The 22,643-nt window shown below is 37.7% G+C and overlaps 1 protein-coding gene across 6 annotated transcripts in view; it reads right to left on the bottom strand.

The window, feature by feature from the left end:
- LOC149564902 (succinate dehydrogenase [ubiquinone] flavoprotein subunit, mitochondrial) overlaps positions 1-22,643 on the bottom strand; it is a 141,012-nt gene that overhangs the window by 67,607 nt on the left and 50,762 nt on the right. For all 6 annotated transcript variants that reach the window (XM_089818443.1, XM_089818441.1, XM_089818446.1 and 3 more), the window contains one exon: positions 5,089-5,259. In XM_089818443.1, the coding sequence (XP_089674569.1) occupies positions 5,089-5,259 (171 nt within the window). The remainder of the gene's footprint in view (positions 1-5,088; positions 5,260-22,643) is intronic.

The following is a 22,643-nucleotide window of genomic DNA, read 5'->3' as shown; positions in this document are numbered from 1 at the left end:
ACGGGTAGAATTGTATCCGAAAGGACGGGTGATGGTTGAGTCACCCCTTTTGGAAAATATATGTATATCGTCCGTAGGGACTATTGAGATCATCATAATTGTCATTGTAAGAATTATACTTGGAGTGCATATTGCGTATATGAATAAAACATCTATTTTGTGTTATATCTTACTATACTACATGCGATAAATATCCATTTACCCTGTACGGTAAACATTTGGCACCGTTGTCGGGGATCGAACCCGAGTCACCTGCGTGATAGGTGGGAATACTCGAACTTGGAACAAAGAAGTGTTATGAAGATTAATGCCAAATCTGCTTAATAAATATAGGAAGAAGATAAAAGATAAGGATGAGATACAACATGAGAAGTATTGATTTTAGCAAAATAGGCGAAGCGCAGACAAAAGTTTCAGCAGCTTACTAATGGACACCGAGGGGGTGAAGGAGCACAAACGGAGGGAGTGCATTCACCTAGCAGACCGAGGAGTGCCGAGGAATTGCTTGAAGAAACTCGACAACGATTGAATTTGGTGGAAGAGACAAGAGAGGAGTTCCTTAACTTGTATACGCCGAGGGTAAAGAATCTGAACGAAAGGGAAGTAACTCGCACGGCTCGAAGTGCTGAAGGAGCAAGGGCGTGGAGTGAACTCTTCGTTCCCGATACACCCGACGAACGAATACAAGCAGAGAATCGAACAACTTTGCTTGAAGAAGATCCCTTTAGACCAGGTAACGTTGTTGTCCAAAGTAGGGCGGTTATCCAAAGCAACGCGGTTGTGCAAAACAATGCAGGTGCTCAGAGCAACACAGTTGGGAACAATACGGATGCTCAGAGCAACACGGTTGTGCAGAACAATGTGAGTACTCAGACACAGCAAGTACCAAAGAAAGTACCAATGGCAGGACCAAAGGAAAAATTACCAAAGTTCAATGGCGATGGGATGGCTGATCCAATCAAACATTGTAAGACATGCGAAACAATAGAGACGAAAAACGGTGTAATAGACAAAGATGATTGGGTCCAACAGTTTCTAGCAACCCTACGGGGTGTAGCGATTGATTGGCTTTCGGATGCCGATCCACAAAAATTAACTACATGGTCGAATGTAAAGGAGTTCATAGCAAAGTTCCGACTGCTAAGGGACGATAACGAAATTGTAGCAAAAATATATAGTACGAAACAAGGAAAGAATGAAACAATCTGTGTATATGCTAGAAGGCTGAAAGAGTTGGTGGAGAAAATAGAAAGCCAACTAGCCGACGGATTGAAAAAACAATGGTTTGTAGGACTACGACCAGCACTGAAAAAGAAAAAGAAAATGGTACCTCCAGCATCGTACATAGATATATATAATCGGGCGATGGATCTGGAGAGCGAATAGAAAACAAGCAAGAAGAAGAAAAACAAATTGTCGGACTTAGACGATTCGTCTTTCGGAAGCAGTAGCAGTGACGAGGAGTCAAGCAAGAAAGTTCGAGCATTGCAAAAGGATATGTTACGGATGGAGTTTAAAAATCTGAAAAAGAATCCTGACTCAATAAAGGGGGAACTGTGGTGTACGGACTATGAGGAAGGCCACACGAAGGGCTCATGCCCGAAGAAACAATTTTGCGATATCTGTCAGATTGCGGGACATTCCACCAAGGAATGCCCGTTCAATATGAAAATGAAGGGACATCAACAAGTGTTGCTGATGCAGGAAGTGGCCACCTCAGGAGCAGGAACGAACACGAACAACAACGCAACCTTAGGAGGATACCATAACAATAACTGGCACAGACGAGGTGGTAACAACAATAATAATAACAATGGGGGCCGAAGTCGAATACAGTATGACTCGAGCGGACAGCCGATGATACAATGCCGCGCGTGCAATCTCTGGGGGCACTTCGCCAAAGACTGTACCACAAAGGAAACACCACAGCTGTTATGTAGATGGTGTGGTCCGGGAGACCGCGAGGATTTGAAATGCCCTAAGCAAGGGGTGAACTTGTTAGGCATCGGAACATGTGATGAGGAGAAACTAGCCATCACTCGCAAGAAAGCAAAGAAGGCAATGTACCCAGACGCAGAGGAAGAAAAGAAGAGGTTGCAGCAAGCATGAACCATGTTGGAAAAACAAATGCAAGTCGAAAAAGTACAAACAAAAGACACTACCAGCACCTCGAAAAGGAACTTGGTAGAACAAAATATTATAAGGTAGGTAATGCAAATGAAAGTTCCTATGAAATTGAATGACCTTCTTACAATGCCTTAGTTATGAACGGCGATACTACACATGACACCACTCCGGAAAGCAACAGAAGAGACAGGAAAGGATGGCAACGGAGTGACTACAACAAACCCAATGCTATTGGCACTCACTATGGGAAGACATCCTGCAATAGTAGAGATGGGTATACTGGGAACTGTACTCACGGACACAATCGTAGACGGAGGGTCAGGAGTAAACGTGCTACCAAAGGATATATGTAAAAAGTTGGGCCAACCTACATTGTGGCCACCTACATTTCAACTACTCACTGTCGATCAACATGGAATCAAGCCTTTAGGGACCCTGATGGCGCAACCGGTAACCATCGGGACGTAGCCATTCTTATTGGATTTCGTGGTCATACCGTTAAAAAGAAAAGGGTACAACGCCATCCTCGGGTAGGGTTGGCTGGTACAAGCGAAGGTGAAACATAATTGGAAACAAAATACCCTATCCATAGAAAGCAGAGGCTGAAGATTTGTAATCGACTTACACACAGATGGTAGGCACATCGGCAGAGAGAAGCATGGAGCATCACTATACGACCACTGGTTTAAAGGAAGTATGGCTATATTATAGCTATCTATACAACATACCGCCGTACAATAGGAAGGCAGCAAAGGGGTTTTGTCGTACGAATTAAGAGACAAGGAGTGGTGTCATACGGCTGAAAACAATATATTAGGATTGAATAGAGCAAATTACATCACGATTAGTGAAGGTTTGATTAGAGGCAAAATACACCGAAGGCTTTGCCCCAGGACCCCTCGGGGGCATTGCCCCTTAACCCCGCCCCTCAACCCCGCTAGGGGCAATGCCCTCTAGACCCTCGGTCAGTTCAGCTATCAATCTTGGGAAGTGTGACCAACTAATGAGACCTGGAACTGCTGCAAGCATGGAGTGTCTATATGCCAGAGGTGGAGAGAGCACTAGAGCAAGCCTTTACAGTTTGTTTTGAGGAGCGTGGATGGCCGAATGTAGAGACTGCAGAGATGCGCCAGGATTGGGCCACCACGAGAGAGTCGAGTATGGAGAGTCGTGTAGAGGCTCTGACTTGGGAGATAGTTGAGATACACAGGGATGTGTATTATACCCTTCAGAGGAGCTAGGCAGACCAGGTAGCGATGGAGAGGGCTCGGGAGGAGTCAGCTACCAGGCCGGTCGTGGAGAAGGAAGCCTAGGAATAAGAGAGGGCAGCATTGTTAGCCTGACAAAGTTGGAAACAGAGAAGGCAGCACGGATGGCTATCAAGGTCAAATTGGCTAGGGAGATAGTAATGTGTTAGCAAAGGCTACAAATGCAACGTGTTTTTGGAGACCAGTTTGGTGCAGGCACAGGAGGAATGTTAATGTGATGTGACAGAAAAAGATCTATCCTATTATAGTTAGTCACAGTTAATGTATTCCATTTTGTTAATCTATCTTGGACATTTTGCAATTGTCATCCGGAGATGACTTTACTTTTTTGGGGGGATGATGTTATCGGTAATTCTATATTGTAGCCAATGGGTAGAATTGTATCCGAAAGGGCACGTGACAGTTGAGTCACCACTTTGGGAAAGTATATGTACATTGTCCGTAGGGACTATTGAGATCATCATAATTGTCATTGTAAGCATTATACTTGGAGTGCATATTGCATATATGAATAAAACATCTGTTATGTGTTATATCTTACCATACTATATGCGATAAGTATCCGTTTACCCTGTACAATAAAGAACCTTAATTATTGACCTTTGATATCAATGACAACATACACAAAAACAGAACCATACCCAAGTAAACAGTTGTGTTTAAAGTACGAAACATGGTGCTCCACGAAATCAACTTTTTCTAGTATTGTATTCATTATATCCAAAAGCATATGATAGGATCACAAAAGCTTTTGTCTTTCAATTGTATTATTTCAAAGCTCCCACCCTTGGTCCTCTCTTTATAACTTTAAAGTGATAGACTTTTGACTTGCATCCCAGCCTGTCTCGCCATTAACAATATCAATTCAGAAAGAGGTTGACCTGTTTAGATAAATTTGTGGATGGTATTGATCCAAAGCATATAGAGACTTGCCACAAATGTTCCATTCTGCTTACTCAAATAGTGCAGGTCAAAATAAAAGGTGTTAACTTGCATGGGCCCACTCACAATCAATATATCAGGGGCCAGTATGAAAACAATTCCTTCTACTTCCACTATGGATGGAGAATTAGTTTACGATGCTCTGAATTGTTTTTGTACTTTTAGCAAGGTCTCTTGTTACAACATTAATGTACAAAAAACCAATAACTGTGGGATGCCTTCACTACACTGATGAATTTAGAGGCAGAAATGCAACTATGGAAGATTATCATGGCTGTGGGATGGAGATATATGTTATCTCTCTTATACTAACTTAAAGTGATCCAAACTTACAAAAGCAGAATAAATTTATAAATATCAAATTATCTATTCCACAGTCCTAACATCCCAAGAGAAAAGTTCTAATTCATTCATTAATCTCCCAAGAACTGAACTGAAGCACTTGAGTTCTACAAAATAATAAGATGATTAATTAATGATTTGTTTGACTCATATTTCAGCATTTTTCATTCAAATTGTGTTTCCACTTCAACTCTTCCTTCTGTATTGTGGAAACTCTTATTAAATTTAAAATCATTTTGTCAGCATAAGGTACAACTAAAAACTTCAAAGGCAATGCTACTGAATTTGTAAATGAGATTGAGGGAATCAACAGGAATTGTGCTGCAACATATTTTAAGAGCATGTTTGCAAATAAAATAAAAATGACCACTCAGAATTTAACAAAATAAGATTCCTATTTTAGAATTACCTTCCTCCAAAGTCTCCTGAGTGCGGAAAACTGCTGCATTGTTCTGCATCACTCTCTGCATGTTCAGACGAATCTTGGAAGTAGGTAAGCTACCATTTGAACTCCTTAATTTATCCAGCCAAGCAATTGTTCTTTCTCCGGCATTGTTTGGCAAAGATTTCTGACTTTGATCTGTTCTTTCAACTCAAAAAGGTTTAAAAATTAGTGTACTCTGGTTATGACAGCCCAATTGTCAAAAAACAAGATGAAAATAATAAATGAGTAGCAAGTGTTGGGGCTATTACACAGTCCACAATAAACATCATATTGACATTATTTTTTTTTTTAAATCCACACAAATTAACTTTCATAGAAAATATAAGAAGTCTGATTTGATTCCCACAAAACAAAGTAGGGAGTCTTAAAAAAATTGACTAAAGAAAGTAGAACAAATACAACATGCTGACACCTGGTCTGAAATAACCTAAATATGCCTCTTAGTATTGCTTTAGGACCTTCATGCTTATAAGCAATCTAAGAAATATTGACTAGTGTCCTGTGTTGTGCCTCATAAGCTGACATTTTGTGAAATTCCCTTCCAACCTCGTCCTCTGGCCCTTTGTATGCCTCTAGAATTTGCTGCTAGTGTTCTTATTTAATATGGCCAAGAATGACTAAAGGAAGCTCTACCGCCAATCTTCTGGCTTTCATATAAAATCTCCATTTTTGGTGTTCTACCAAGCTTCAAGTTTATAATCATGCCAGCCTGGTTCTGAAAGTGCCTGAGACTTGTGCCCTTAACCAGCACATTTTATTCTGTTTGAATGTTAACCTATCATTTGTTATTAACCATAACTTAAGTCCTTTCCTTGTGTTTATTTGATGACTTGGCACCAGTATTTTCACATTTTTCATATACATTTGCAACTTTTCTCTATGCTCTGCTGCAAACCAGAAAAAGGTATAGGAATAAACTTTGGCAGCGGCTGTTTCACCCCCCACTATTGATCATGTGTCAATGCAGTCTGTCAAATCCTGACATAGTTTTACCTTCAAATGGTGGCATTGAATACGAATGTTTGGCATTCTATGGGAAATTCACAGTGATGCATATATTAATCATTTGTCAGAAGCCAGGTGCATCAAACCCTGCATGTACTGTCCCTTTTTTGGGGACATTAGAAAATTACAAGTCCGACTTATTGAATAATTATAACATGGCTTTGGAGTTAAATTATAACTATTTAAAAAGTCCCTTTTAATTATAAAGGGGAAAGGGTGACAAAAGGGAAATAAGAAAAAAGATAAACTGGGAATCTTAAGTCACAGGATGGATCCTTAAAAGAAGAATGAGGAGTTCATTTGGATATGCTTGGTTATTGGATTTCAGATCAGTTTTCTCTTGGAGAAACTTGGAGGCAGGCTGCTTTCATTTTCAGAACCAACTTTTAATACGGAAACCCTCTAGCCGTACAACAGTGAATGAGAACCCATTGTTCGTGGGAGACGTCATTTCAGGTGTCCCACTTGTGCTTACACTTATCTTTATTGTCCAATCTGACTGTTTTACTGTATCTAATATTGGAAAACATTGTGTTGTTGTATTGCTGGTTTTATAATACAATAGCAAATCTGAAGTTGTTTGGAATTAAGTATTTCAAAGAGCCTTTACTGGTCCATTGCTGGTATATTATGTTGGTTTCATTTGCAAAAGACATGCTATTTTTATGAAAATTAATTGTGAGTAAATGTGGGAAAATATCCATTCGGGATATTCCACCGCACAACCCTATATAATAATGAATTAATCAATGTTTGACAAAAGACTCATTTAAATATAGTGGGCCCAAATTATCTATTTGGCATTGGGAATTTTTGAAAATTTGTTCAGCACTCCCCTGGGGATTTGTGACAAGGGCTTAACCGCCTCTTGTGTACTATAAGTTGAGTGTTTGTATCGGACATTGAAAGATCGATCTTTTGGTGCAACGACAACCCTACTCTAACAAGTGATATTAAAGCTTGGTCACAGGTTCGAATCCTCAGACCCCTCGGGTAACGCTGAGGGGGAGATTGTTGGAAATGCGTTCAGTGCTCCCCTCGGGATTCGTGACAAGGGCTTAACTGCCTCCTGTGTACTATAAGTTGAGTGGTTGTATTGGACATTGAAAGATCGGTCTTTTGGTGGAATGGTAGCCCCACTCTAACAGGGTTTCCATGGAGCATAGAATGTAACAGTCAAGCTTCATGACAATTCACTACTACACAAAAGTGAAACATTGAAAAGTGGCTACCATCTTTGGCCATTGCATTTCACTCCTGGCCATTAATCTTAGCTGATCAATGTGAGCTATCGACCCACATGCCACTTAACAAACTAGGTAGCAATAATTTAAAAAATGAGGCGGCCACTTTCAATGCACACATCCCCTAATACGTCATAACTCATTTTGTCAATAAAGGAGAATATGGAGCACTCATGTGGATCCCTGCTATGTGGACCGATGGACAAGTGCTATGTTGTCTAGGGTGATAAATGTGATGAAATCATTTGGTCAATCATTGAACATATGCTTGCACAACTTTCATTTGATGGTAATGTTAATGCAGGTTGCATGTTGCTTGTCGGAGCGTGGTTTTAAGGTGCAGATTAGATTAGATGGTTAATTTATAACGTTGCCACCTATCCCTAAAAAATGAAGGTGCTCTCCCCACCCTCGCCCCCCACTCAATCTATTTAGTAGAGGTCCAAAGTATTTTTTCTTCACTAAGATTTAATGTCTTCTACATGTTTAGTTCTCATTGCTCCGTAGCTAAAAGGAAAAAGTTAAGGGCCTTCACATGTTGTCCTAGCCATTTACATCTTTGATAAATGGCCATTGATTGCAATTACTGATTCAAATTTCAACAGAAATATGGTGCAATACTTCGGCATTGTTCGCCAACTCCTATTGGTTGGAATTGCAATTGTGCTAACCTTTAAGGGGTCCACCATGCAACAATGAACAGAAAATTGCCATGTGGTCTAAGGAGACATATTAGTGGGCATGATATCAGTTTATTCTTGTTGGCTAAAGTGAATGAAAGGTACAAAGCTCCACTTAGAAAAATGAATGAAAAGGAGGACATGGCTTTGGTGGTCAATGGTCATTGGTCAATATGTGATTTCTCGATGCAAGTGTTTTGTAAGGGCTTGTTATTGGTAACGTGTCTAGTATTGTCAAGTGGTTTTAGGTGGCATGTTTGGTTGGTTCACCCAATTTACTTAGCCAAAAGCTTGACTGTGTTGTTGGCCATTAGTGATGTAATAAGGGCAACATGTTCATCTCTTATTGCACTATAGTGAAATTGGCCAATAGTAATGACCTTTACATGCGTTCTTCTCAATTCTCCCTTGCTTGTTGATCTCGTGGCAATCAACCTAGTTTGTGAATCAAAGGCTAGATCTCACAAACTACTTAAGCAACTTGTCAATTGAAAGTGATATGAGATGAATGCAATCAAGGAAATATTATAAAAACAAGTAGAGTAGAAGCTTAAAATTTTAATGGTGCCTTTAGGATCCATTAAAAAGAGGTCAAATCTTGAATGCCTAATCAGCAATAAGGTGGAGCTTTGCAAAGATTAAATTGTTTTGTGGAGTTATGTTCAAAATTTATAGGATGTAGCTAAGGAATTATAGAAAAAAGGCAAAGCCCATAAGTTTTTTCTAAATCCAAAAGTGAATACATTGTAAAGCACAAACTACCTTGCATCTTAATTAACAGTAGAATTCGATAAAATTAAGCACTCGTTGAGGGAGATTGTTCCCTCGTTCTGCACTGACTTGGTTCAAGAAGACATTCTATTGTACCAAAGATGTAGACATCACGATTAAGACTTGGCAAATGTTGAATTGTTTCTCTGCATTCTTTAACAAGGGTGCAACATGAGTTCAATAGATCTAATGCTTTTACAAAGAGGTTGTTGCAACATATTCAATAAAAATGTCTTGCAACAAGTGTCATCGACATAGAAGTTCTAGGTCACGATGGTTGACTATACATACCATAGATTGCAAATTCGACAAGTTGATTAGTACTCATGAGTTCTTTAAGCATGTAAGTACAAAAGTAAAACTCAATTTTTCCACAGTGACACATGTTGAATGTGGAAAATAAATTGAAGACGTGAAAAAATCTTTTGAATCTTGACTCATCCATATTAAACACAAACAACAGCAAGCAAGCATTCTAGAGAGGATTGGGAAGACTTTTTAGGGAATTTGAAGAACAAATTTCTATAATTTTGGACTTGGATCGTGTTTGCTCTCTTTATTTTCTCTTCCATTTCAAGTATACTAATTTGCAACTCATTCCTAAATTTTGTAGAATGTCAAGTTTGTGATAGCTTTGATAGTTGTAGGGAAAGGAACAAGATGCCCTCGTCAAGGGAGTTGAGATGCAACTTGTTCCAACATGCTATTGTAAATGCAAAACAAATTGTGGAAGATCAAAAGAAGCAGTGGCAAAAGTTTAGATGGGCAGTTCTTTCAAATAGATAGATGGAAGTGTTGGGTGGATATATTTTGCAACTGACAGTTTTGTGAAAATCTAGTTGCAAAATGGGTAGACCAGCCATAGCATATGAGACCAAGTCTCTCCTACATTAAAGGAAAGGCTCCCCCTTCTCACCATTCCTTGGATCAACTCAAGGTTGTTAATAAACATGGATTGGTTTTCTGCAAATGTAATAATATAGCCATTGTAATTGATATGTTCCAAATGCAGATTTGGATCTCATATAAATATGAGAGGAGACATGTCTCTAAAAGGTTTAATCATCATTTAATTAATATATATATTTAATAATAATAACTTGTATATATATATATATATAATACTATAATATATATTATTATTACACGGATATGTATATATAGGAAATGATGATTTACCAAAAACACTAATGTATATCAGATCGAATCAATTTGACTGAAGCTACAACTTTTAACACTCCCTCTTAGCTAGGGAGGATTTGTAGAACACATTATGCTCAAGTATATGAAGAGATATCATCTTAGTATGATATTCCTAGAATGGCATATTTAAGGATATCAACATAAATTCATCAACACACACACACATATATTTAACATATATTACATATGGAATTGGCTTCAATTCACTATGAGGTTAAATTTCTCAACACTCCCTATTAAGCAAGGAGAGAATTAAAGCAATTATAATACAAGATTTGAACACCACCTTAAGTGTGGTCTATGATAGATTTAAGTCATGGTGTCTGGCAAGATCTGGCCCGAAGAACCATAACAAATTGATTTTCATGATGTTCGGCAAAATCCAGCCCGAAGAACCATGATAACACTTGCTCCAACACATTTTGGTGTTAGGAGATAGATCAACTATTGATAAGGTCATCACCTTACAATGGTTACCTTCTGGTTGATACAATTGTTATCAGGACTTCCAGCACTTTGGGACAACACCTAAATGAAGTCTGTCATGATAACAAGTCTACCGTTTATAAGATCGTCACCTTTCATTACATATTATATGTGAAATAGTAACCACCATGAACCCAGTCAGAGGGTGGTACAAAGGATTTCACCTTAATTTTCTCTCACGGAGAAGAATGCATTACAAGGAGTTTCACTTAGAGCTTCTCCTCTTAGAGAAGATATCATTTACAAAGTATTGCACCTCAAAATTCTCACTCTAAACATCGATCCTGGGAAGTCAGGTCCTTTAGTTACTTCCTCAAAAGTTCTCTTCACCCAAGGATGCCTATCAAACTCACTCTAAATCTAATATCAATCTTTTGATTTTCTTGTGATAAGTCAATACTTCCTCATGATGCACTCAAGAGTAGGCCCATCAAAATCATGGAGTCACACACATGTATTTCTAGACTCCCTTTGAGTATTAATCTTCTAAGCTCCTGTGTTGCCTTCGAAAAAGTGTCATACTCCCTCTTAATGTAGAAGGATACTCATAATCGCAATCATCAAAGATATTTGCTTCAAGAGCCTCACTTTTTCCAGCCTGATCACAACTTCTTTTAAGCTACTGTCATAAGCTGCCTAATGTGTCATTCTTCTTTTCCTACAAGATCAACTTCAGATGCAAAGGAAAAGATCAAGGCAAATAACTCTTATAGTATGTGTAGAATTACAAATAAGAGAGAAAATACAATAAGAAATTAAATGTAATACTCAAGGATAATAAATGCTTATCTGCACATTAATGTTCTTGATACAAGTTGCTCCAATGAAGGTCCATATACATCAACAAGAAAATGTCTCCATATAAGCATTTGTCAAACAATGGGAATGGAACATTGGCTATTATTGCACCCCCCACACATCCCCCCCCCCCCCCCCAATGTAAAATTCCAACTCTTGTATCATTTGAACAATTCTGCATCACATCAATTATGGAAAACTTTTTTCTATTTAATAGATCTCAGAACCTTAGTCTTTGCATCTATATCAATATTCTATTGTATTTGACATGCACGTCTTATAACAACATCTTATTCTAATCCATTTTCAATGATCTTGCATAAAATTCATGTCGAGATGCTTTTGAGATGGCCATAATGTTGATGTCATCCTTGGTGTGGAGAACATGAATGTTATTTTCTTATTTCTCCCTCTATTGCTCAAGCTCTCCGCTAATTTTCATATCCTCCTCTTGGAAGAAACTAATCACAAGCTATATATATTCTTCCTCTTTGGTAGATGATTCAACTTAGTGCCACTAAAAGTTGTGTCTCCATACAGTGTATTAGCATGCATGACTTCCTCAAGAGATTTAAAAATCTTTTCCTCCCTAAAGTTCTTATACAATCTATCATCAAATTAATTGGCTCAATGCACCTCTCATGCACGGCTCTTAGTAGAGTGTGTAATGTATTGTTAGTCATTAATCCTATTGTTAGCCCTAGTTCAGAGTCGCCATTATAACTTTTCGGCTCTTCTTTAAAATCCGAAATCTCACGTCAACAAGTTCCTTGTGTTTTCTTCTTTTCAGAAGTCATCATGTCTTGCGTAGGAGTTGGTCTTCTGATGCCTTTTTGTGAGTCTTTCTTTTGAACCGCTTTGAACCTCTCTGAACCTTGGTTCAAAGTAGTTCAAAGTAGTTCAACCAAAGTTTTTTGATACTAAACTTTATTTGCAGGTGGGACCTACTAAGTGTAGCGGAGATGTTTATTTGAACCACTTCAAACCTCTTTGAACCTTGGTTCAAAGTAGTTCAAAGCAGTTCTACTACTAAGGATTTTTGCACACGGATTTTAATGATTCTTAAAAGGTCAGCGGCTCCCAAGAGATTAAATAAGGTGTCAGAGTAATGATTTAAAGGTCCTCTCTGATTCATCATCGCTTGATGCGAAGGCCGAAGTTGTCATCATAATTAAATTTGAGGCAAATCTTTTGTTTGGGGGCTAGATTGGATGTCAGGAGTTTATAATTATTGCAAGGACATTCACGTAAAGTGATCATTTAATGAAGGAGTCTTGTCACAGTTTCAAGCATGCATGTTAAGCCGCGACAATCTCGCCATGAATACCTCATTATGAGGTGGTACTTTCGCGAGTATGTTCTCTTGCCTTTAAAACACCAGTTTCCCACTTATATGTTTTATCCTACACAAAGGTGAATTAGAAGCAGAGCAGCAATGAAAGAAGGGAAGTTGTCTAGTTTTCTTTCAGCTGGTTACAGGTGAGAATATAAGAAATCTCTTGTCCTTTCTTTTGTGTTGTTACTTTGAGAAGCAAGAGCAAGTGTTGGGTATTTCTTTCCTTTTGTTTAGAATGAGATCTGTTCTGCATTTTTATGGGAATATTTCCAATCTTGAGTGTTAAAGGCTCATCATTTCCGACACTAATTTAGGAGGAGTCAGGGTTGAGGAGCTACAAGAGAGTTTTCTTGATCAAGTTAATGAGGTTAATGGTTGTTTAGAAATCCTAACGAGTGATTTACTTGAAGCTGTTGCTTTTCCTCCCGCCCTTTTAAGCCCTAAATTGCTTCAGTTGTGCATTGATCGCTATGATGCCAAAACTAAGAGTATTTTGAATAAAGACGAGGAGCCAGTATTGTCCATCACTAGGGAGACTATCTCATCAATGTTGCGTCTACCTAAGTGCACCTTTGCCTCTTTTGGCCCTACCCAGTCCCTCAACCAAGAGAACCCAGACAAGTATCATAGCATGATGACTCGAAAATGGACAGAGACTAACTATAAAGGTTGTTCGAGGCTGCCCAAAATAATCACTAAAGATCACATGAAGCCTCATGTCCATGACCTCATGGTTTTGTTACACCAGATTAAAGGGTATGTTGATGTCTTCCTCTTTGAAGACTAGATGTACCGCTACATAGATATTGTCCTGATAGGAAAACAGTTTCTAGATTGGGCAGAATTGATAGCTAGTTCACTAAGGAGTCAACTTAAACATTCTAAGATATCAAGAGAAGACTTCCCTATGTCCTCCTACTTGACCTATTGCATTGCGTGTGTCAACAATATTACTTTCCTTCCCCATGAACCTTGGAGCGAAGATGTAACTGTTTACCAATATTGTCCCCTACTACAAAAAGACAAAGTGCCGGAGGAATTCAAAAAAACACATATGTTTTGATAGAAAGTGTACATTTGAACCTCAGAAAAGCACCAATGCCGAGGATATCCCCAAAGTGCTCAAAAGTTAATTCAAATCTACAAAAGCTTTTTCATCCAATTTCCTAAGTTTACATACCTGTGAGTACGGGGATTTGAAGAACCTATGAAACTACCTCGGTATGCATTAGACTGTTTTATTATGGCCAAGGCATGTAGACAATTGTTTTCCGTGATTAAGGATAACCTGCCTCAAGAGAAGTGGGAGTCTGGTTTCCCCATCAGACTCGATCATTTAGCTTTCAGTAATATGATTAATGTTTTTGTGATCAAAAGTAACTTGCTCAGCTTTAATCTCGAATTCTACCAAGGAAGGAGAGATTTTGATAGCAAAAGTTTCACAGCAAGAGTGCTCGGCCTTAAAGGTCAGTCACCAACAGTCCCTTAGAAGATTTTTAGGAAGACTGCAATAATGAGAGAGAGGTGGTTAAAAGAGATCATTCAAGATTAACCCTTCCTCAAATTAATTTCTTGAAATTGAAGTTCAAATTGGAGGGAATAATTGAAGATGGTTCAGATGTTGTTGAACCAGGATGGGAAAAGGCAAGTGAACAGAAGTAACTTGAAGTGGACTGGAACCAGGATGAAGAAGATGATATAAACCTCAGAACCAGATCCATTTTAACCTATACGGATAATTGATTAAGGAGAAGGAATATGAGTTCAGTCAACGAGAGACAAACTACAAAATCCCCAAAGGCAGTATCTTTCTCTGAAACATCAACTTCCGACATCCCAATTTCATCTCATGTTGCAAGTGGTACTTCGACTTCCAAGAAGCAAAAAGGAGCAGCATCCCCCAAGAAAATCACGGCTCCTAGAACCAAGTCCAAAACCAAATCTAAGGCACTCCCAAAAAAAAAGGTTCAAAAAGAGAAAATGATGACTCGAGAACAAGACCAAGGAGAAGAACTCGCCTTCTCGGATAATCAAGATGGTGATGTGGAATTGATAGAGGCCTCAAAGTCAAATCAATCTAGTTTCATGACCCCCCAAAGGAAATCAAAGGATGACCACCACTTCTGCCATTCCACTCAGGTTATCAAACTCAGTGAGCAAGAAACACAGTCTTCAGCCGGTATCCATACCTATTAAAGACATCATCACAAAATACGCAGCCCGCGATCTAAGAGAAAGAAAATGAAAAGCGATGCACGGTTCATCAAAGACCCTGTGACTAGCAAGGTGACAGCAGAGGTGGCTACCTACAAACAGAAGGAAGAATGTGGGGAGATTGATGCAGAAGATTTCAAAGCTACCACTGTAGAATTGGGAGCTATCACCAGAGATACCAGGAATCACTTCTTCAAATTCTCAACAGATCACATGTTGACTCAATCTGAAAGGGACAGCAAAGAAAAGAAAGAACTGAAAAGGCTGGTAATCACCATGGCCGAGTATATAGATTCTCTAATGAATTTGGGCGCTCTTCCATTAATTCAGACTCCACAATCCTTTGATCCCAATTCATCAGATAGCCAACAATTGGTCAAGCAAATGCAAAAGGGAAGATTACTCTCAGAAGCAATGCATGAATGGGTAAGTTCCATAGTCAAGGAGGGAAGTAAATTTATCCTGGATTTCACTACCACGTATGCGGAGGGGGAACTAGTATTGGGCGAGGTCCAAACCCTTATTCCGGTATGGGAGGCAGATCAAAGCTGGTGCCAAGCCATTGTGTTTTAGGTACACGAAGTTGAAAGATATGGTGTGTTGAAGTTCCTAAGTGAAAACCCCATGAAGACTGTGGACTCGTGTATGTTCATCCTTAAAAACAATATGGGTTGGAAAGATTCAATCTACAAGGGAGCCATCGAGGTGATGCTTGCAGATGAAAACTACTCACTTTGAAGAATCCCCACTCCCACGCAATGCAAGAATTTGCGAGCACCTTCAAAAACTGGAAATTAGTCAAGCAAACCATGGTGGACGAAGAAAAGCCCAGCAAGGACATTTAGTTGCAAACAATTATCTTTGGCATTTTGAATTTCAAACTGTTTTAAAAAATTGTTTCTTTATTTATAACTGTTTTCAACCGAAAGATTGGGTTTTGATGGAGCCCTTTTCGGGTTTGCAAAAGACTAAATGATGAAGCATTTGGCTAGAACAAGGTTAGATTTTAGTAGCATAAAAATACTCTAATAATTTAGTATTGTTAAATTTTCTTTGAAGGAGATAGTGATAGATAGATAGTAGTGATATATGTGAAAGTTGTCTCCTAATGACTTTGTGCTTGTGAAACCTTTTTGAATATATATATCTACCATAATTTACTGTGCTTAGAAACTTAGAGTTTGAGCAGAATCATTTGTAGTTACTTTGAGAGCCGTGATGGTTAATATTGCATGACTTCTATTACTATTTCTCCAGATGTTTGTATTTGTCTTTCATTTGCGAAAATCTGTTTAAGTTGTAAGATTTAATTTCATATTTGAGTCTTGTTCGATTATGGAAAGACTGTGAGCTTTTTAATGAGAAATCTCTGGACTTGTAGAACATACCTCCGTACCTAAGAGTACGTGAGAGCCCCTTAAACACTTTTCGGCAAAAGTGTGCCATTTGTTTGTTTTGATCTTACGAATTCATTGATAATTTATTCGTAAAGGGAGCTGTACCTGTAAAAATTCAAAGGGAAACAATTAACATAACATTTACCCAACTGTTGTGAACATTTTTGGATTTTCAGTCTTGGGCACAGATTGAATTGCTGAATTTTGTAGGAAAAGACAATTTGTTCACTAACACCTATATAGCAACACGGCTCCAAAAGTGCCACTTCTTATTCTTTCCAATAAATCACAAATTTTAGGTATTTGTCTCTTGTAATTCAAATTTCATCATATATTTTTAGTAATCTTTTGATCTCATGGTATGATCCCATTGGTCCTTGATGCTTCAATGTTAATATTTTGATGGTTAGATCTTGATGTTAAGAATGTGAGGTAGAGACTTCAGAATCATTGATGTATCCAATTTTCAACCTTTTGTGATTGCTTTACTGTAGTAATATTATCACCACCAAAGACTATTTATTGACATCTAGAAGTCGTCCCTATCAATCCATTCAAGCCGATATATCTTATTGAATTTTGTCTTTTGGTTCAGATCATTGTTTTAAACATTGGCCCTGTAAACATCCAACACACTTCATAAATACATGTATTTCTTTAGTTATTTGGATTTTTTTAATTTGTTTTTTTGTTTTTTTTTTAATAATATTTTTTCATGACTTCTCTTCTCTCTGTCTTCGGGCTCAGACCGACCATCATATTGATAGTGGAGAGCGGATTTGTAAGTTATGTACTTTAGCTAAGATAGAGACAGAGACTCACTTTATTTTCCGTTGCCCTATCTATTATGAAATTAGAGGGAGATTCTTCTGCTTGTTTCGGGATTGTTTTTCTCTTTCAGATTTCTTCAGTTACTGTGACCAACGGTGTCTTGCACTCTATCTTCAAGAGGCCACCCTGCTCCGTGACAGTACTTTACAGTCACTACTTCCTCACCGACATTCATCTACTCAGCTCATTACTACCTTTTTCACACCCTTATCTCCTTACGTGGTGTAAAAAGGTTGTCTAGCTCTACCAGTTCTTCGGGTCATTCCAGGTTTGTTAGACCCCATACCGGCTTCTTGCACTAGCGGCACTCCTCTACAAGCTCACAAAGACAAATTAGAGCTTCTATCCATCCGCAGTCGTATCCTTCTGTGACTGATTTCTTTTTACCAAGAAAGGACTCCTAGTCCTTTTCTTGGCCTCTCTTTGTTTCTTCTCTTCTTCTTCTTTTTGTTGTACACTTTTCTCGGACACCATTTGGTGCTCCTACTGTTGTCAGCTTTTTTTTTGTAATCCTCTAGTCTCATAAACCTTTTGGTGGTCTTTTGTTGGACATTAATATCATTATCTTATCTCATCTCTTGCACACTTGGTTTCATTAAAAGTTTAAAATCTGGAACTGATCAAACTTTGATAGTTACGTGGAAAGTATATGATTTCCATTATATATAGGTGCTTCCAACATATATTCCTATGACAAATTATAACATCTGGCAAATTTCTTTCTAAAGGATTTGAGAATCTTGAAGGCATCAAACCTGCATATGCCAAAATGATCATACACATAAGTACTTCCTTTGGGCATCATTAATAGAGGTCATAGTGCATACATATTTGCATGTAGATCTACATTAACCAGGTCATATCTGCAACTCTCAAATATTAGGAGACAGGATACTCAAAACTACCATTCAATTAATACTCGTCCTCTTGTTTGATATCACTGATAAGAATAAGAATAAGCTTTCGCGCCTCATATGCAAAAATGGATTATTAGTTGTCTCCTCTTCAATGCCAACCATGATTAATTGAATTATTGACGGTAGCAGACCAAATTTCAATCAAGTTGCGATCTGCTAAAATAATTCTTCCCAAGGAGTCACCGTCTCATTTCAATATAGTAGTTTCACCTATCTGATATGATTGGTTTGGTATAAGATGTTGTTGGCCTCTTTTGATTTTAAATGTCATTGAATACTCCGTCTACACTAGACACTTTGCTGCTTGTACATATTATTCACTCTTACACCTCTACTTTTTATAACTGACTGGGTCCTTTCTTTCTTCTGATATCTATATGACTGCCACCTTGTTATGCTGGCTGGATTTACTGTGGGTCGAGTGTCTGTTCTTCGTATCTTCTTATCTGTCATATCTTCCTATCTATCATATCTGAAAATTTCTCATTATATGTATTGATCAGTAAAGTGTATTAAACGCTCTTTTACTATTCAACATATCTCCGATGCATATTACATTTCTGTAATCTGAATATACTTGGTGATATGTTTTATATAAACTGTGATCAAAATATATGATCTCAATATTCTCTGCAATGTATTATATATAAGCAGTGATCATGATATTTTCCATCTTCTGATTTTTCGATCCCTGAGAGTATCTTTTCGATCTAGATATAACTTAACTTTCTCTAACAGAATTTATTGACCTTCGTATATATATCTTATTGGCCTCTGCATGTTTATTGACTAGTACAGTTAAACCTCTTAAATCTGTTTATGTGATTTAGGACCTCTGTATATCTTTGTATCATTTGCAGGGGTCCAAGAATGACTGGGCAGATAGTCAAACAAAACCCATTGATTCCACAAACACATTCTATCACACATTGACATTCTAGTCTATGTTCAGTGATCTGATATCATTCTACCACGAGCAGTTTATCTCTGATCTCCTCTATGGAGTGTTTTGTTTGAGTCACTTATGTCCAACACAAGAGACTATTTATATTCACTCTTATCAAGCCGGTCTTATGCTATTGTTTTATTGCAGGCTTTGACCAGTGTTGAAACATTTGATATTTCCTACAGTGGTTGGGTGGTGATATCATAACATCGAAAGTCCCTTATCATCCTTGCTACTCGCTAATAATAAATTTTTATTTTATTTTTACCATACAGTCACAAACAATGATCTGTCGACCAAATAATAGAGAATACTGTATTTACAAGTTTCTTCCAAGACGTATTCCTCAGTTCATTATATACAATCTAACAACAACCTTACTTCATCCTTTAGCTTTTGTTGCAAGCTGATTCTTGATTTCTTCGTTACTTTTAATTCCTTACATTTGCAGTTTGGCTCTGATACCATGTTAGAAAACATGGATCAGTTTTCTGCAAATGTAATAATATAACCATTGTAATTGATATGTTCCAAATGCAGATTTGGATCTCATATAAATATGAGAGGAGGAGACATGTCTCTAAGGTTTAATCATCATTTAATTAATATATATATTTAATAATAATAATTTGTATATATATATATATATATACTATAATATATAACAATATATATTATTATTACATAAATGTGTATATATAGGAAACGATGATTTACCAATAACAATAATGTATATCGGATCAAATCAATCCGATTGGAGCTACAACTTTAACAAAGGTAAGCAAGAAGTTGAGAGATTTTGTAAGGGGTGTTACCAATATTCTTTCCTTTTAGCTTTCAAGAAAGACTCCACTTACCCGCAAAGCGAGTAATGGGCAAGATGAAACCTCAAACTACAATTCTATCTAAAGTTGTAAACGATTATACCGATAAACCAACACTAAATCAAAGGCTAGCTGAAAGCATACCAGTTTGGCTCTAAGTCATGTTTTAGCCTATTCTATAAGAATAACCTCTACCATTGGGGCACAAAGACTTCCAGAAATAAGGAATTCTAACTATTTTTCATAAATTTGATATGGCAATACAAGCTACAGTCAAAGCTCCTAATCTATGTATTGCCACAACCGCTCCCAATCACGATTGCTTCTTAAATCACTATGCTCTATTATTAAACATACAATAATAACATGAAACAAAGACAATAGGCACAAATTACAGTCAAAGCTTCTAATTTGTTCTATCACAATTGCTTGCAATTAACGCTTTGAATCCAATTGCTTCTTTTATTCACTTTTCTCCTAGATTTGTACTACACAATCAAAGTTATGCTTGCACAAGTCTAGCAAAGCTTTCTTGCATACAACAAAAGATGATTTTTACAATGAGAAGGCACTCCTTTCAGGGATAACTTTAAGATACCCCTCCCAAAAAAAAAGCCTAAAATGCTAGCGAATCCAACATCTTGGGGGCAAGAAAATTTTAATATCGAGAGCGATATTTTTTGTTCCATATAGGGAAATAAAATATTATATGTTTGCGATTTGTTTCTTGCCCTAGCAAAAATCATTTTAAATGTGGCGAATTAATATTTGTTTTCACTGACGGATATATAAATGATGGCTAATTTTTTCCCTTGCCAAAAACGAATTAATAATGTCAGAGGCGAATTACTTGTTTTGTAGGAAAATGAATAATAATGGTCTTGGCTAATCTTCAGTGGTAAACTAAAAAATTGTTTAATCTGAAAGCGAAATTTGCACATGTATTGGTTAGTGACTGTACTAACTGCTGGGTAGTCACTTTCAAGTTTCAACTTGTGTACTGTGTTAGGTGTGTTATTAATAATGTCATAACATTGTTACGTCAATGTCACAATTACCAAGTCGACTATCGTCACTTTTGTTACGTTAATAGTAAATACAATAGTTTTATTGACCGTTGATTAGTTAGAGATCAACGATAGTAGATGCATCTCAGGGCCACTCGCTTGAAAAGACTTGGAGTCGCACGTAATTTTCCGGAATAGAGACACGTGGAAAAGTTTACATGGAAATCATTAATCATGTCAGGCACTATTGACTGTCCGACATTAATGTCAGCACATTTCAGCATTTCACACACTTGAAAATTAATAGGAATACGAAAAGATAAGATATGGAAGATCACGAACGCCAAAGAATTAGATGCAACTGCATTCTGTCATTAAATAGGCTCTTCAATTCCTCTTTCAATATCATTTCTCATATTCTAATTTCTTCAATCTGAATTTGGTTTGTAGTTGCACTTTGCAGAGTTTTCAATTTCTTGAATCGTAGTCATGGATATGCCAATTCGCCTGAAATGCACTAATATGGCTCTACAAAAGCCCTTTTTGGACAAAATTCCTGATGATGTCCTTGCCATGGTTTGCAAGGTAGATGGCCGAAGTCCTTTTATCCGCCATGCTATATGCATGGTACTTGGCCATGAATTCTTGAAAAATGATAAGAGGTACCGTGTGTCCACGGATATTACCTCCCGCTTCCTCACGCCCATTAAATAGGCTCTTCAATTCCTCTTTCAATATCATTTTTTATATTCTAATTTCTTCAATCTGAATTTGGTTTGTAGTTGCACTTTGCAGAGTTTTCAGTTTCTTGAATTGTAGTCATGGATACGCCAATTCGCCTGAAATGCACTAGTATGGCTCTGCAAAAGCCCTTTCTAGGCAAAATTCCTGATGATGTCCTTGCCATGGTTTGCAAGGTAGATGGCCGAAGACCTTTTATCCGCCATGCTATATGCATGGTACTCAGCCATGAATTCTTGAGAAATGATAAAAGGTACCGTGTGTCTATGGATATTACCTCTCGCTTCCTCGCGTCTCTTCTTGACCTTGGAGGCAAGCAAATAGACATGTTGATGCTTCTGCGTAACGCTTTTAAGGAAATGTTTTTAGAAGATGATGTCAAAATTATTGTATTGGCCGAGCAGGTACTGAGGCCAAGTATTAGCATCCCTTTTGCAGATGTAGCAGACAAGTGTTGGGAGGAAGGCATAGGGTGCATTACACATAAGCATCCTTTCTTGCTCGGCATGAACTAACGGCAACTGACTCGCCATCGAAAGTGGACACGGCTCGGAAGGGATTTTCTACGGAAATGGTTGTTGTTGGACGACGACATCAGCGAGACAAACTTCACATGGCTGGACGAGTTCAGTGACATCATCTTCTCCAATAGATTCCTTGCGGACGGAATTGAACACCTTTCAGATTAAAGGCTTCAATCCCTCGACCCCTCAGCCCGCTCATGCTTCTAACCTCCCTAGTTCCCTAGTTCCCTGTTCAGTATTCCCTGTTCCCTTGGCCCTTTAGGGCAAAAAAATGTTTTGATTAAGGCAAAAGTTTGCCAAAAAAATGTTTTCAAGATATCTGTATTTTTTTTTGGATTGGGCCCTGCCCTTTTTTGTAAATTACGAAATAGTAAAACCAGGCTGATTAGTGATTTAATCAGCTATTTTGAATATGTAAGCTATGAATCAGTATTATGTACATTGTACAGTCTAAAATATTATCAATGAAAACAATAGTTTTTGGGCTTCTCAAATAGTTATTCATCTTAGTGTACAACTTTGTAAGTTTGTTTCAAATTTATGTGTCAAATTTTTATAATTTATGTGTCAAATTTTTATTTCATACCTATCTTGT

Source organism: Cupressus sempervirens, chromosome 3, assembly GCF_028749045.1.
Source record: "Cupressus sempervirens isolate cs-2001-9-10 chromosome 3, ASM2874904v1, whole genome shotgun sequence".
Taxonomy (NCBI): Eukaryota; Viridiplantae; Streptophyta; class Pinopsida; order Cupressales; family Cupressaceae; genus Cupressus; species Cupressus sempervirens.
Note: the sequence above shows the minus strand (reverse complement) of the source record. Positions and strands in the feature narration are given on the sequence as shown.